This window comes from Hoplias malabaricus, chromosome 2, assembly GCF_029633855.1.
Source record: "Hoplias malabaricus isolate fHopMal1 chromosome 2, fHopMal1.hap1, whole genome shotgun sequence".
NCBI lineage: Eukaryota > Metazoa > Chordata > Actinopteri > Characiformes > Erythrinidae > Hoplias > Hoplias malabaricus.
The window spans coordinates 24,602,652-24,614,715 of record NC_089801.1 but is presented as its reverse complement, the minus strand read 5'-3'; the positions used below and the strand labels follow the sequence as shown (position 1 = coordinate 24,614,715).

General features: G+C 40.6%; 1 protein-coding gene across 3 annotated transcripts in view; it reads left to right on the top strand.

The window, feature by feature from the left end:
- Positions 1–410: 410 nt before the first annotated feature.
- atp2a3 (ATPase sarcoplasmic/endoplasmic reticulum Ca2+ transporting 3) overlaps positions 411–12,064 on the top strand; it is an 82,041-nt gene continuing 70,387 nt past the window's right edge. For all 3 annotated transcript variants that reach the window (XR_010796517.1, XM_066657283.1, XM_066657296.1), the window contains exon 1: positions 411–811. Coding sequence is in view for 2 of the 3 variants with exons in the window: in XM_066657283.1 (XP_066513380.1) it covers positions 694–811 (118 nt within the window). In the remaining variant the exon portion in view is untranslated. The remainder of the gene's footprint in view (positions 812–12,064) is intronic.

The window sequence follows — 12,064 nt, the reverse complement described above, 5'->3', positions numbered from 1 at the left end:
GGCTGTGCGAAATTGTCCAAGCTTGTGAGAGGCTGAGTGTGTGGTGTGTATTCCTGCCTTGGGCAAAATTATTCTAGATTATCATTCTGGTTCCATTGCGGCACTGATCAGAATGCAGGTTTTACTTTTGATGAATGAATTAATTAATTAAACATATTTATATGAAATAAAGGAACGTTCTATGAAAAACAGTTGATTTGTCACAATTCCTACTCTTCTCAGCTGTGTGAGAGACTGGTCCACTTTACTGCCCCGTCTGAGTTCGTGTTAATAAATATTCATAAACCTGCAGTTAGATAACCAATAGGAGCTCAAGGCGGTGCCTCAACGTTCCAAGGAGGGCGGGGCCCTGACGCCGAGCACACCGGAGAGTGGAGAGCGCGCGTTTCTACCGCTCGAGCAGCAGCAGAGACAGCTCTGCCAGAAGAAGGGAGAGGAGAGATAAAGAGAATAAAGAGAGCGGTGAGATAGGAGAGAGAGAGTGAGAGAGAAGACAAGGGAGGAGGGCAGAAAAGCGAGAAGAGGAGAAGAAGAGTGACGGAGCAGGTGGCAGCTTTGACACCCCGACCTCACAGTGGAAAATTCACCTCAGAATCCGTTCGTTTCGCCCCGGAGGCTGAAATTACTCCCAACTACATGCCGGTCAGGTTTTCATTGTGAAAAATAAACCCCCACGCCCTCTTTAGAACAGCAATGGAAAACGCTCACACTAAATCTGCATCAGAAGTTTTGAGACACTTCAACGTGAACGAAAACACTGGACTGACGCTCGAGCAAGTGAAAGCGAGTTTGGAGAAATATGGACCCAACGGTGAGTACAGGACTCTTGGTGTGGGTCGCTTTTCTGTCACTCGGTGCGTGTGGACTTTGAGAGGGAGAAGTTGTGCTTTCTTTTCGAGGAGGAAGAAGTAGAAGCCCTACAGTCTGTGCTCCTGGCTGAGCTGAGTGAGGTGGCAAAACTATCATATCGCGATATTAAAGTCGTTTACACGACGATATTTTGACAATTTTTTTTCTTTTTTTGCAGTGGCACATTTTAAACCGCCATTTAAGGACTCCTTTATTACTTCTTATTGAGCTTTTTACAATGACATCAGCCTCATTGTGCTCTCTGTTTAATGAAACCTTTAGTTCCTGATAGCTACAATACATGAAAACATATCTCATTTATTATATTGTCCTCGTATGGCTCTCGTTCTCCAGTGTTCAGTTTAGAGAACACTTTCTCAGGTCAGTGAGAGACTAATTTGAAAACTGGTTCAAAAGTAATAACCAATAGTTAGTGAATTTTTCCCCCAATTTTATTGGACAAAATGGTAACACGCCTGAGTTCAATCCTAAAAAGGGTTTTCATTTAATGTAATAAAGAGGTGAGGGTCTCCTCAGGGTGGGATTTGTGGCTAGTGTCTTATGTGAGGTCTGGCATGGGGGTGACCTATGTAATTTAATGAGTATGTATATGTGGTATGCCTCAGCATCATGTTCAAGTCACACATGGGTGAAGACAAGCTCATATCTGTGGCACGTTGTAAAATAATATTTAAAATGTTGGAGGTAGGCTGCAATTTTGTCAAATCTGCAGCTGCTTTTCTTATTTAGTTGAGGATGTTAGCTGCAAACTGTATCTACACACATTTGAAATGCAGGATTTTAAAATGTTATTAATTGTTAGCCGTTATCTCATTCTATATGTAACTCCCATGAACGAGAACCCTGAGGGAATATATTTAACTCACTCAGAGAGGGAATTCCTTCACATCCGTGATGATTGACGCTAGTGCTTTCAATTTATTTTTAGTGTTCTAGACAGTGTCCATCAAGAAGGAGGAAGCTCTATACTCTTCTTTATTTTATGCTTGAGACATTAAAGCAAATAGCGACGATGCGTTTTCCATTTTCACATTTTAATGATCGTCTTTGAGTGTGATGATAGATGCCTGGCTTTTTCACATGGACAGGAGCTGGTTTAGTGGAAAACTGACCCACTGCGATGTGTTGGTGCCTCAGCAGTAGCTGACTTTTTTTTTTTAGTCCTGAGATGGCAGTCTAAATGCTCTGCGATTATTTGGGCCCTTCTCTTTGACTCCAACTGACTCTCACACTGACCTCAGACATGAAAAGAAGTGAGTCACAGTGAAAAGCTTGGCTGATGCATTTTGGATGTCAGTCCAGCGGCTGAGAAATCTGTTTGAAAGGGAAGTGTTTTTTTTTCAAGAGATAAAGAACTGGATGATGCACCTGTGGCCGCCGCTGCAGGCGCAAAACTTGAGCAACCCGTTTTCCACTTCCTCAAGAGAGACATTAAACTGACTTTCAGAGAGACACTGCGTTACAGGTTATGTATGTGGCCCTAGTAGTGTTTTAGCCTTTACTTGCAGATGACAAGTCTGAATGTGTCCTTGTTGATTGCCTTTTACTGTGTCTCGCTCAAATTATGTCAGAGTCGAGGCCAACCCTTGTTTTTGAAAAGCAGCTGTTAAGTCAAGTGTGTTATTTCTGCTTAAAGAAGCTGTTCAAAGCAAATATGACTCTGGATGAGGATTTCTTAAAGGGCCCCTATCAATAAAAAAAAAAATAAATCCTCATAAAATTGTTGGTGCTGAGAGGTTTCACTGCAGTACAATTATTAAACATTAGTTAAAAAAGGCAAAGACATGGAATAAAAAAATACACTGAAGCTTAACATCTAAAATGTAAATGAGGTCATTTGGGTTTTTGAGTGTTTAGTGGGTCCACCGAAGCTGCTGTTCTATTCAGGAGTCTCCAATTCATTTCCTTCAAAGATACTGCAGGGATATGTTTTCACACCTCCAAAGTTCAGTCTTAGAAGCTGCATTGTCTGCTTCACATGATGCAAGAAGTCCCAAATAAAGTCAATGATGGTGAGATCTGAACCTTGGAATGGTCAGTTTTTGCTAAGAGTGTCATTGACGTTTTTACAGATTTTTTTTTTCTCTTTCCTTTTCTCTGTAATGACTTCTTATGTGAGCCACTACTTCTTTCAGACCCATGTCAAAAATGATCTATCAGTTTAATTTCAGTCATTCAGCTTTGACTTCAAACATCATTAGTGAACCTTAGTGGAATAACAAAAACATGAAAAATGTAGCATATGGCCCTTAAAATCTGCAGGCTTTCGGATGCACTTGTGCAGTGACTGTTATTTGGTTTGGGGAATAAAGTGGAGTGTATTATGTGTATGGAGAGACTTACCAGTGAGTCTCTCTCTCTCTCTCTCTCTCTCTCTCTCCCTCTCCCTCTCCCTCTCGTGTTTTGTTTTGTTTTTTTGTTTTTTTTTTTTGGTCCATACTTGCCTCATTGCAAAATTACACTGAGTGCCTTGAGCCACTGCACAGCTGGTCAGCATATAATGTTTATCTTTATTCTATACAGTAGTGAACCACACAAAGCAGCGGATGGCTCTGTGTGTGTGGATGGTGACAAATGGTGTCAGAGCTTGAACAGTGTGTGTGTGTGTGTGTTTAGAGAGAGAGAGAGAGAGGGTGTCTGAGTACTTGTACGTGTGAGTGAGCGTTTGCGAGGGAGTGTGTCAAAGTGTTTGTAGATACAGAATTTTTTTCACGTACAAAGAAAACCGAGGATCTGTTGTTTTCTGAATATTATTTTTCTGGACCTTGTTATTGATAGGATCCTCAAACGTATTAAATGATACATACGTGACCCTTGTAGATGATCACAGCACTTCTCCCTCCACTGTAACATAACTTTCCAAAATGTTCGTTAACACACTACACACTCATTAACTCATTACATACACACTCAGCAGCCTTCATTTCATCTTCAGTTAACACAGTATTACCCTGACCTGCGATCCTTCTCTGTACGCTCTGCACCTTCACCCTGACGTGTTATTTGTCTTGCAACACTTGCATGTGCATAAAATGTGCATTTTTCCTTTTAGCTTTTAGCTGCTCGATCGTGCCTTTGTGCATTTTCTAAGTATTTTTTTTTTCAAATCACTTTCATGTGCAATTTGTTCTTGATCAACGTTTATGATCAAAATATTCTGAACAATTTATTTGCCCTAAATCTAAAACTCAGGTTTTAAAAATTCTTCGTTCGGATTGCACACAAATCAGTAGCCGAACACACACATCCCCTTATTACGCACAGTGAGGGGCAGATGATGTGAATGTCGTGTCTCTCAGCCACTCTTCATAGCCTCCTCATAAGTCCAGTTGTAAGTCACTTAGGATGTTGCAATATGATGGAATTGAAAGTGCAGGCTCTTTGTCCTGAACCATAACATATAATTAATAAAGAAATATCAGTAAACCTTTAAATTTGTTGTGTGGGCGTTTTGAAAATGCTTATATTTAAAGGCACACTCCAGCCATCTTTTGTAAAATGTCTGCTCCTCTCCTACTGCAGTTCCAAGAGTGAGATTTTCCAGTTTGAATGCTGGGTAATGAATGATACTGTAGTGAAAACACTGATAAAAGGGAATATGAAAAGGGTGCACGATTATGAATTCTGACAACCCAGCAAAGCTGAAGGATTGTATTCCAGAATCCTGCAGAACATTACTAATACATTAAATGTCTGTTTAAGATGAAGTGCCTATGAAATATCTTACAATGTTTGGCATACAATTTACTGTAAATATGCATAACTTCATCACATAGCTGTAGTAGTACTAGCTTTGTGCATATAAGCCCCACATGACATGAAACTTTTTGTGTGTGTGAGAATGTGTGTAAAGGTGATCTGAATCAGCCTGTGGCTGCGTAAGCTTGGGGCGTACATAGGCCTCTGGTGGCTTCATGGAAAAAAACAACATCTTGTTATACATAGCGTCTCTTTCGCTTTGACTGTCAACTTCCTGCTTAGTGCTCTGCAGATGAATGCCACAGGGAATACCCTTTCCTTCTCTGAGCCCATTCACCACTCCACTCTAAAACTCCCCCTAAAACACAGGCCTGAATTTAAATTGGTTTGTGTCAATGCATGGCTTGATTACCAGAGTGTTCATCAGGTATGGAGGTTAGAAAGTGAAGAGTGCCGCGTGGGCATGGCTTTCTGATGGCTGCTTTGTTTCAGTAATTAGACCATTTGCATTTGCCTCAAACTGCAATGAGTTTTTAAGGGTTTTGTTTGCTGTGGAGGGGACTTGTTTATATGCATGTGGTTTTAGTTCCAGAGTGTTCCTGTTCAAGGCTGGTGAGACAGAGAGAGATGAGGAGGTAGAAAGTGTGTGTGTGAGGGGGGGGGGGGGGGGGGGTGTGGGCGGTTAGAAAGCAGTTCTGTTCCAAACCCTTTAGTGATTATTCTTTGACACGCTGACACGTCGTTAATGCAGGCAGGCCTGTTTTGTTTACCATTATATCATTAATCATTATTACATTTTAGCGCCCACATATGTTATCTTTTAATCTGTAAACAGAACAGTTCAGAGCTTTAATTTGTACATGGGTCCCCCCTCCCCACCCCAGATTGATGAATCCGAATCCACATGTAAACTTTCAATATTCCTTTTACAACCCTTTGTGGAAGGTCACAAAATTCCTTGGGGTACAATGAATATCTGAACACTCTGCTACAGCAGTTTATTACAGTCCTTCAGGAAATAAATATGATTCCTTAGGAATCAAGGCATCTTCAAATATTTCTTGACAAGTGTATTTCTACAAACTAAAGTTGTTCTTAAAAAGTATTACTGAATTCAGGAACGAAGAGATTAAATGTATGTTTACCACAGTAGTACTATTAAAGGCGATGTTCATGATTTATTCCAGTACACTTTTTTTTATGTAAAATTCAGAGAATGTTTTGTCACTGCCATATATGTATTTGCAATGAACAATTTAAATGTACTTTTAAGTACAATCTTCAAATGGCTAAATATGAAGATTAGCTGATTTACTTCTTATTTATCAGTGCATAGTACCTTCCAACTGATGACAAACAGCTCAAGCTCCGTTAAGAAGTATGCCTTCTAAGAGTAGCATTATGTCAGTGTTTGAACTCGTGTTGTTTTTTGCAAGATCCTTGTGTGGTTCTGCTTTCCTTAATTTGCAAACGTTTGCCTCAAGCCAAATGATGAAATGCACCCATTCCAATTCTGTTTGTTGCAACCTAAACACATTGCAGTCAGCCCTGTGTCGTGCTTAGTTTAGGGTCCTGCAGTATAGTAATTGATAATGACCAAGCCTAACCCTAAAAATAGATGCAGTGCTATAGCCACCGTCAGATCAATGAATCATGATGCGTATCGCCGCTGTCCAAAGAAAAACATTCATCTCCAAAATAGTAACTTTATAGGAAAAGTAATAAACGTTATAACTTTCAGTGGAAGTCAAATGTTTTTACGTTGACTTCCATTAAAAGTTAAGAAGGTGTTTCTATTGGTCCGTTCCTCATGAAAATTTTTATACAGTATTTTATACCCCTCTAAGGCACAATATAAGGGCATCAGTCCAGAGGTTCTCCTCTTAATCGTTAGTCTTATCTTCAGTAGATCTGGCTTCAGACTCTATACACTGGTTCTCTGATGAGGCTGTCCATTCAGCTGCACTCAGGGACACTAAATAGTATTTTTACCTTAAAATTACAGCTAAAAAATGATTGTGATGCTTTACTGAAGAAGAACAGAGCCTCTGTTACTCAATAGCCACTGACGTTTGCAGTAATGCAGGACTCGGAGCCTAGTTTATGAAGCTTTCATGATTATATTAACCTGTGTTTTATGCAGTGCATTTTTTCCCTTTACAAACAACAAACCCATTAACTATATTTTTTATATTCCAGCCGTACTGGAAACTTCACCATTCACTGAGATCACCCTTGCGTAGACAACTACTGCATGCTTAAAGGCCTAAGTGTCAGTAATGCTCTTTGGGATGTTCTGAATAGCCTGTTGGTTATTTCTGTGCAGCGCCTCTGCTTTGGTTTGATTTCTTTATTCTTGTGCTCAGCATTCACTGCTTGGCTCCATGTCAGTATATGAATAATAATCAGTCTTGTACCACACCAATAAATAAACAAAAATAAAAATGCAAATGCAAATATTTGTCATTGTACAACAAAATAAGTCTTCGGCATTAAACCCACTCATGACATTCTACACACACACACACACACACACACACACACACACTAGGGGCAGTGAACACACACCTGAAGCAGCGGGCAACCATCCCTGGCACCTGGTGAGCAGTTGGAGGTAAGGTACCTTGATCTAGGGGGCCTCAGCCAAGGATTGAGGGAGGAGGAGAGTACACACCCACAGACCCCAATTTTCCAGCCCGTCGTGGGAATCAAACCAGTGACGTTCTTGTCCCATGCTCACTGTTCTAACCATTAGGTCATGGCTGCCTCTGTGGCCAATGTCTTGTACACACACTCAGATCCAATGACAGTGAAATCTTACACACACACAGTGCTGATCACAATGCGTTTGCACAAACACACACACACTAATCCAGACAGAGTTTACGTGCACTCACATCGATATGATCACAATGAGCTTATAACCCACACAAATCCACAGTCCATTTATACAATCACCCAAATCCAAATTTTTGTGTTTATACACACGCACACATCTGTTCACAATGCTTTTCACACACGCATTGGGATTCTGTTCTTGTTGGTGGCTGATCACAAGGTCGAAGAGTTTGACTCTAACTTGAAATAAAAGAGGATTTTAACTAGGATTTCAGTAAAACTGCCAGAGGACAATTCATATTAAAGTAAAAAATATTTTTTCTAGTATTTTACTTCAGTTCAACAGACTGTGAAAATTTCTCTTCATTGCTTGTTTATACATTCTGTTTAGATACTACCCCCTGGTGCACATGTTCACATTACATTCAAGTATGCTGGCTGACATATGTGAATGTGTGCGTATGACACCCGCACAAGAAGAAGCAAGATATGCAGAACCAAGTATAAAGCAGTTGTTAAATATATGAAAGCAATGCTGGTTCAATTATATATTTCTGTTTTTTTTAGTGAAGAAAGGACAGACGGTGCAGTGACTCTGTTCTATCTTCTGTTGTGTCCTGTGCTGCTTTCTATAATTCTCTGCTCCTTTTACCTCAAGTAGCTATATCTGGTGTGTAAGTAGGGCATTGCTTGGGAGTTTTACACCTCTATTCTTATAGTACTGAGGCTCACAGTGTGTGAAGTGTGCAAAGTGTGTGTGTGTGTGTGTGTGTGTCTGTTTTGGAGGAAACAGAAGTTTTTTTCTATGGCAGCCGCGTTCTCAAGACTTCATGTAGAGGATGTTTTTGCCGTTCAAACTTTTTGTGGCGTAAATATTACAGTGCACCACTCCCAGGGTTAAAGATGTGTGTGTTATGTGCATGTGTGTGTGTGTGTAATGCTTAATGGAGGTGTCCTAGAAGTGATACTGTTTTCTGCTCTTTTATACATTTTGCTGTTAATGTATTTCCCAGTAATGAACAAAACACAAAGGCATTAGCTACAAGTGCCTCACATTTACTCTGCCAAAGCAGATATTACCTTTATTGTTGCTATTAGATTCTCTGCCAGTAACCACTGCAGACAGTGGATGCCAAATTCCGCTTGCCTTTTTTCTATAGTGGAGCTAACATCCACAGCAGCATAGCTGCAGCTCAGTGATAAGAAGCTCTGGCTGATACAAGACGGAAGTTTTGCAGACTTTTTGGTGCATCATGCTGTCTTGGTGGTTACAACTTACTTCAGCTTTGAGACAAGCTGTCTCTCGGGTTTTTAGACAAGACTCCATTCATTGCATTCATCGATTAGTTTGCTGTGTATGTTTACTGTGTTTGTTTTTATTGTTTTCAGGTGCAGTTTAATTAGAGCATATATGCCACATGGCATTAATGTGACATGGTCAGACTTAAATATACAGGACGTGTGAAAGGAAATTTATAACTGCTGATAGTCACTGTATGGGAATGCGTATCTCCATAGGCTTCTTCACAATATATTGCCGTGTTGATATTTTGAACACGGCCCTAGTGCTAACTTGTCACTCCTCTCTGCCTCCTCCCCTACAGTCATCATCACCTCCTTGTAAGCTCTGTACTCTCACTCTCACTCACACACACGCATAGAGAGAGAGAGAGAGATGTGTATCTCACTCTCTTAGCACCATCAAGGTTTGTACTCCTACTCACCACTGAACACGCTCTTCTCTTTTCTTTTTTTCTTTTCATGTTCTCCACCCTTGTTTCATAAAAAAACATTGTGAAGGGCAGAGCAGTGACATTTTCAGCCTCAAATAAAGCTGGTACTTGCTTGATTTAACACCTCTAATTGCACACTTTTGTTACTGAAGCTTTTGCTTTTGATACTAATTAGCTCACTGTATTCGCTTGGCTAAATGACAGCAATTGCAAACACTTAAGAATGTGTATGTTTGTGCCTGTACACCACGCGTCAGAATGTTTAGAATGTCAGAATGTTTAGTAGCAGTCTCAAAATTTCAAACTTGCCAACAACCAGCAGTACAGAGCACATGTTTACTGACATTTAGTTTAGTAGATGTTTTTCACACATAAAATGTTTTTGCGGTGAAGAACAAACACCCTGGCACATAACAGCCAAGTAAATTGATCAGTTTTGAAGTTTCAGTCCAGTTTTAAAATGCATTGAAAATCACACTGCATTTAGCAGACACTTATATCAAAGGAGACTTCGTTACTAATGTTACAGATGTAGGCAAATGTTGCTTAAACAGTCTGCTAGAATCACTGGGTGCAAGGTAGAAAAACACCTTGGACAGGGTGCTAGTCAATCACAGGGAATCAAACACTCTCACTACAGAATAGTCCAACCACCTACCAGCGTGTGTATTTGGACTGTGGGAGGAAACCAGAGCACCTGAAGGCCTATGAGGAAACCTATGCTTGTATAGGGAGACCACACCAAACTCCCCACAGACCCACAACCCCCCGGACCTTGAGCTGTGTGATACCAACACTACTATGTTGTGTCCTGAATAATAAAAGTTTAAAACTAACAAATCACAAAAACTTGAAGTCAGCTCCAGAAATAAATAAATAAAGTGTTCACTTAAGATATTGTGGTGAGGTAATGTAATAACGATGATAAGCTTATCCACGATAGGTAGATCTATGTGCACTTGCTTGTGTATGCATGCAGGTACATTCTTGCCTTTTAAGCTGTTTTTCCTTGAAGACTATTCCAGGTAAAGGCATGTTTAAGCTTAGGTGACTGCTGCGTAAACCCTGACACACACCAACCAGCTTCTACAGAATACCACAATAACACAACACCTGTGATTGTCTTTCATTATAATAATACAGTCGGGTTGACAGATTAAAAAAAAGCAGTAATTCCTGATCTATATCCATTCCCGCACTACTTGGCATACTGTTCCTGTGCACTTGCTTATCCAACATTTATTCTGATGCATCATTCATTCATTCATTCATTCATTATCTGTAACCCTTATCCAGTTCAGGGTCGCGGTGGGTCCAGAGCCTACCTGGAATCATTGGGCGCAAGGCGGGAATACACCCTGGAGGGGGCGCCAGTCCTTCACAGGGCAACACAGACACACATTAACTCACACACCCGCACCTACGGACTTTTAAGTCGCCAATCCACCTACCAACATGTGTGTTTTTGGACTGTGGGAGGAAACCGGAGGAAACCCACGTGGACACGGGGAGAACACACCAACTCCTCACAGACAGTCACCCGGAGCGGGAATCGAACCCACAACCTCCAGGCCCCTGGAGCTGTGTGACTGCGACACTACCTACTGCGCCACTGTGCCGCCCATATGCATCATTCAATGCAATCATATTTTATAAAATTTTAATTATTTGGAAAGTCTCCAAACTAGATGTTGGAGCATTTCTGTGAGGGTTTCAATGAATTCAACCATGAGACCTTTAGTGAGGACAGTTACTAATGCTGAATGTAATGTAACAGTTATATTCTGAATACAAACTGCACTCCACCTCATCTCAGTAGTATTAGCTTTTGTTGCATAACTCCAGAAAATACATTTCTACACTTTCACAGGCTACTGTTGAGGATTTTTAAACCCCAGTCGTGTATATTACAGTATGGGTGGGTCTCTGTTTGTCACAGTGTACTCCTTTTCCACAAATGAACACAGTTCTGGGGTCTTATTGAATTGTCTGTGTCATTCTTTTGTCAAGGATCAGACGCCACAGCAGTGTTTTTTTCCGTATGAACAGCCCTGTTCAGAATGTGCGATTTTGGCCCTGGTCCATTAAATGAGAATGAGCCAAACTCATTTCAGTGCAATGGTCCAGGAGCAATGAGTGAGGAACAGAAGCTCTGGTTTTAGTCATTTTTGGACTGCTCTCTTTTTATCTTCTGTTCTTGTTTTATCCATATCTCCATTTAACCTCATCTTTGCTCTCTTTCATAAATGTGGGTCAAACGCTCTGTTTGGAGACCAACGGCAACACTTTAAAAGGAGAAGGGAGGATTCTAAATCTCTGTGTTCTATGTAAGAATCAGCACAGAATCATAGCTTGGGTCATCCCTTGTTTCAAGACTTAGGCAGCAATCAGAAACTGACTTGTTTTATTTTGCAGTGGGCTGGTAGGAACTCCAGATCTCCAAATGAATGTGCACATACATAGATCAATGTTTTAATATCATATGATTTCTTGAACCCTAATCCTTTACATTTAGTTGAACCCAAATTTGGCTCAGACTTGTAATGTAGTTAATGAGAGGGGTTAAGATATGGGGCGTAATACGTGTGTGATATTTAAAGGAATTTTAAAGGCATAGGAGTTTCATGAATACACAACATTTTCAGTATTATCATATCATATCGTATCATGTTTATTTGAAGATTTTCCGTTGCTTATTCTGAGAAAGGTGGTAATGCTGTCCCGTCCCGGTGCGTCTTGTCCAAATCCTGGTGAGCATTTTTAGCTGAGTTCACTCTGGGCAGCATGGTGCTACAAGTGGAGTCACTACCACACAGCTTCAGGGTCCTAGGTTCAGGGTTTGGTGTGTTCCGGTTTCCTACCACGGTCCAAAATGTTATGTTGATTGGCTATGCCTAATAGTCCTGTCTAGCGCCCAGTGATTC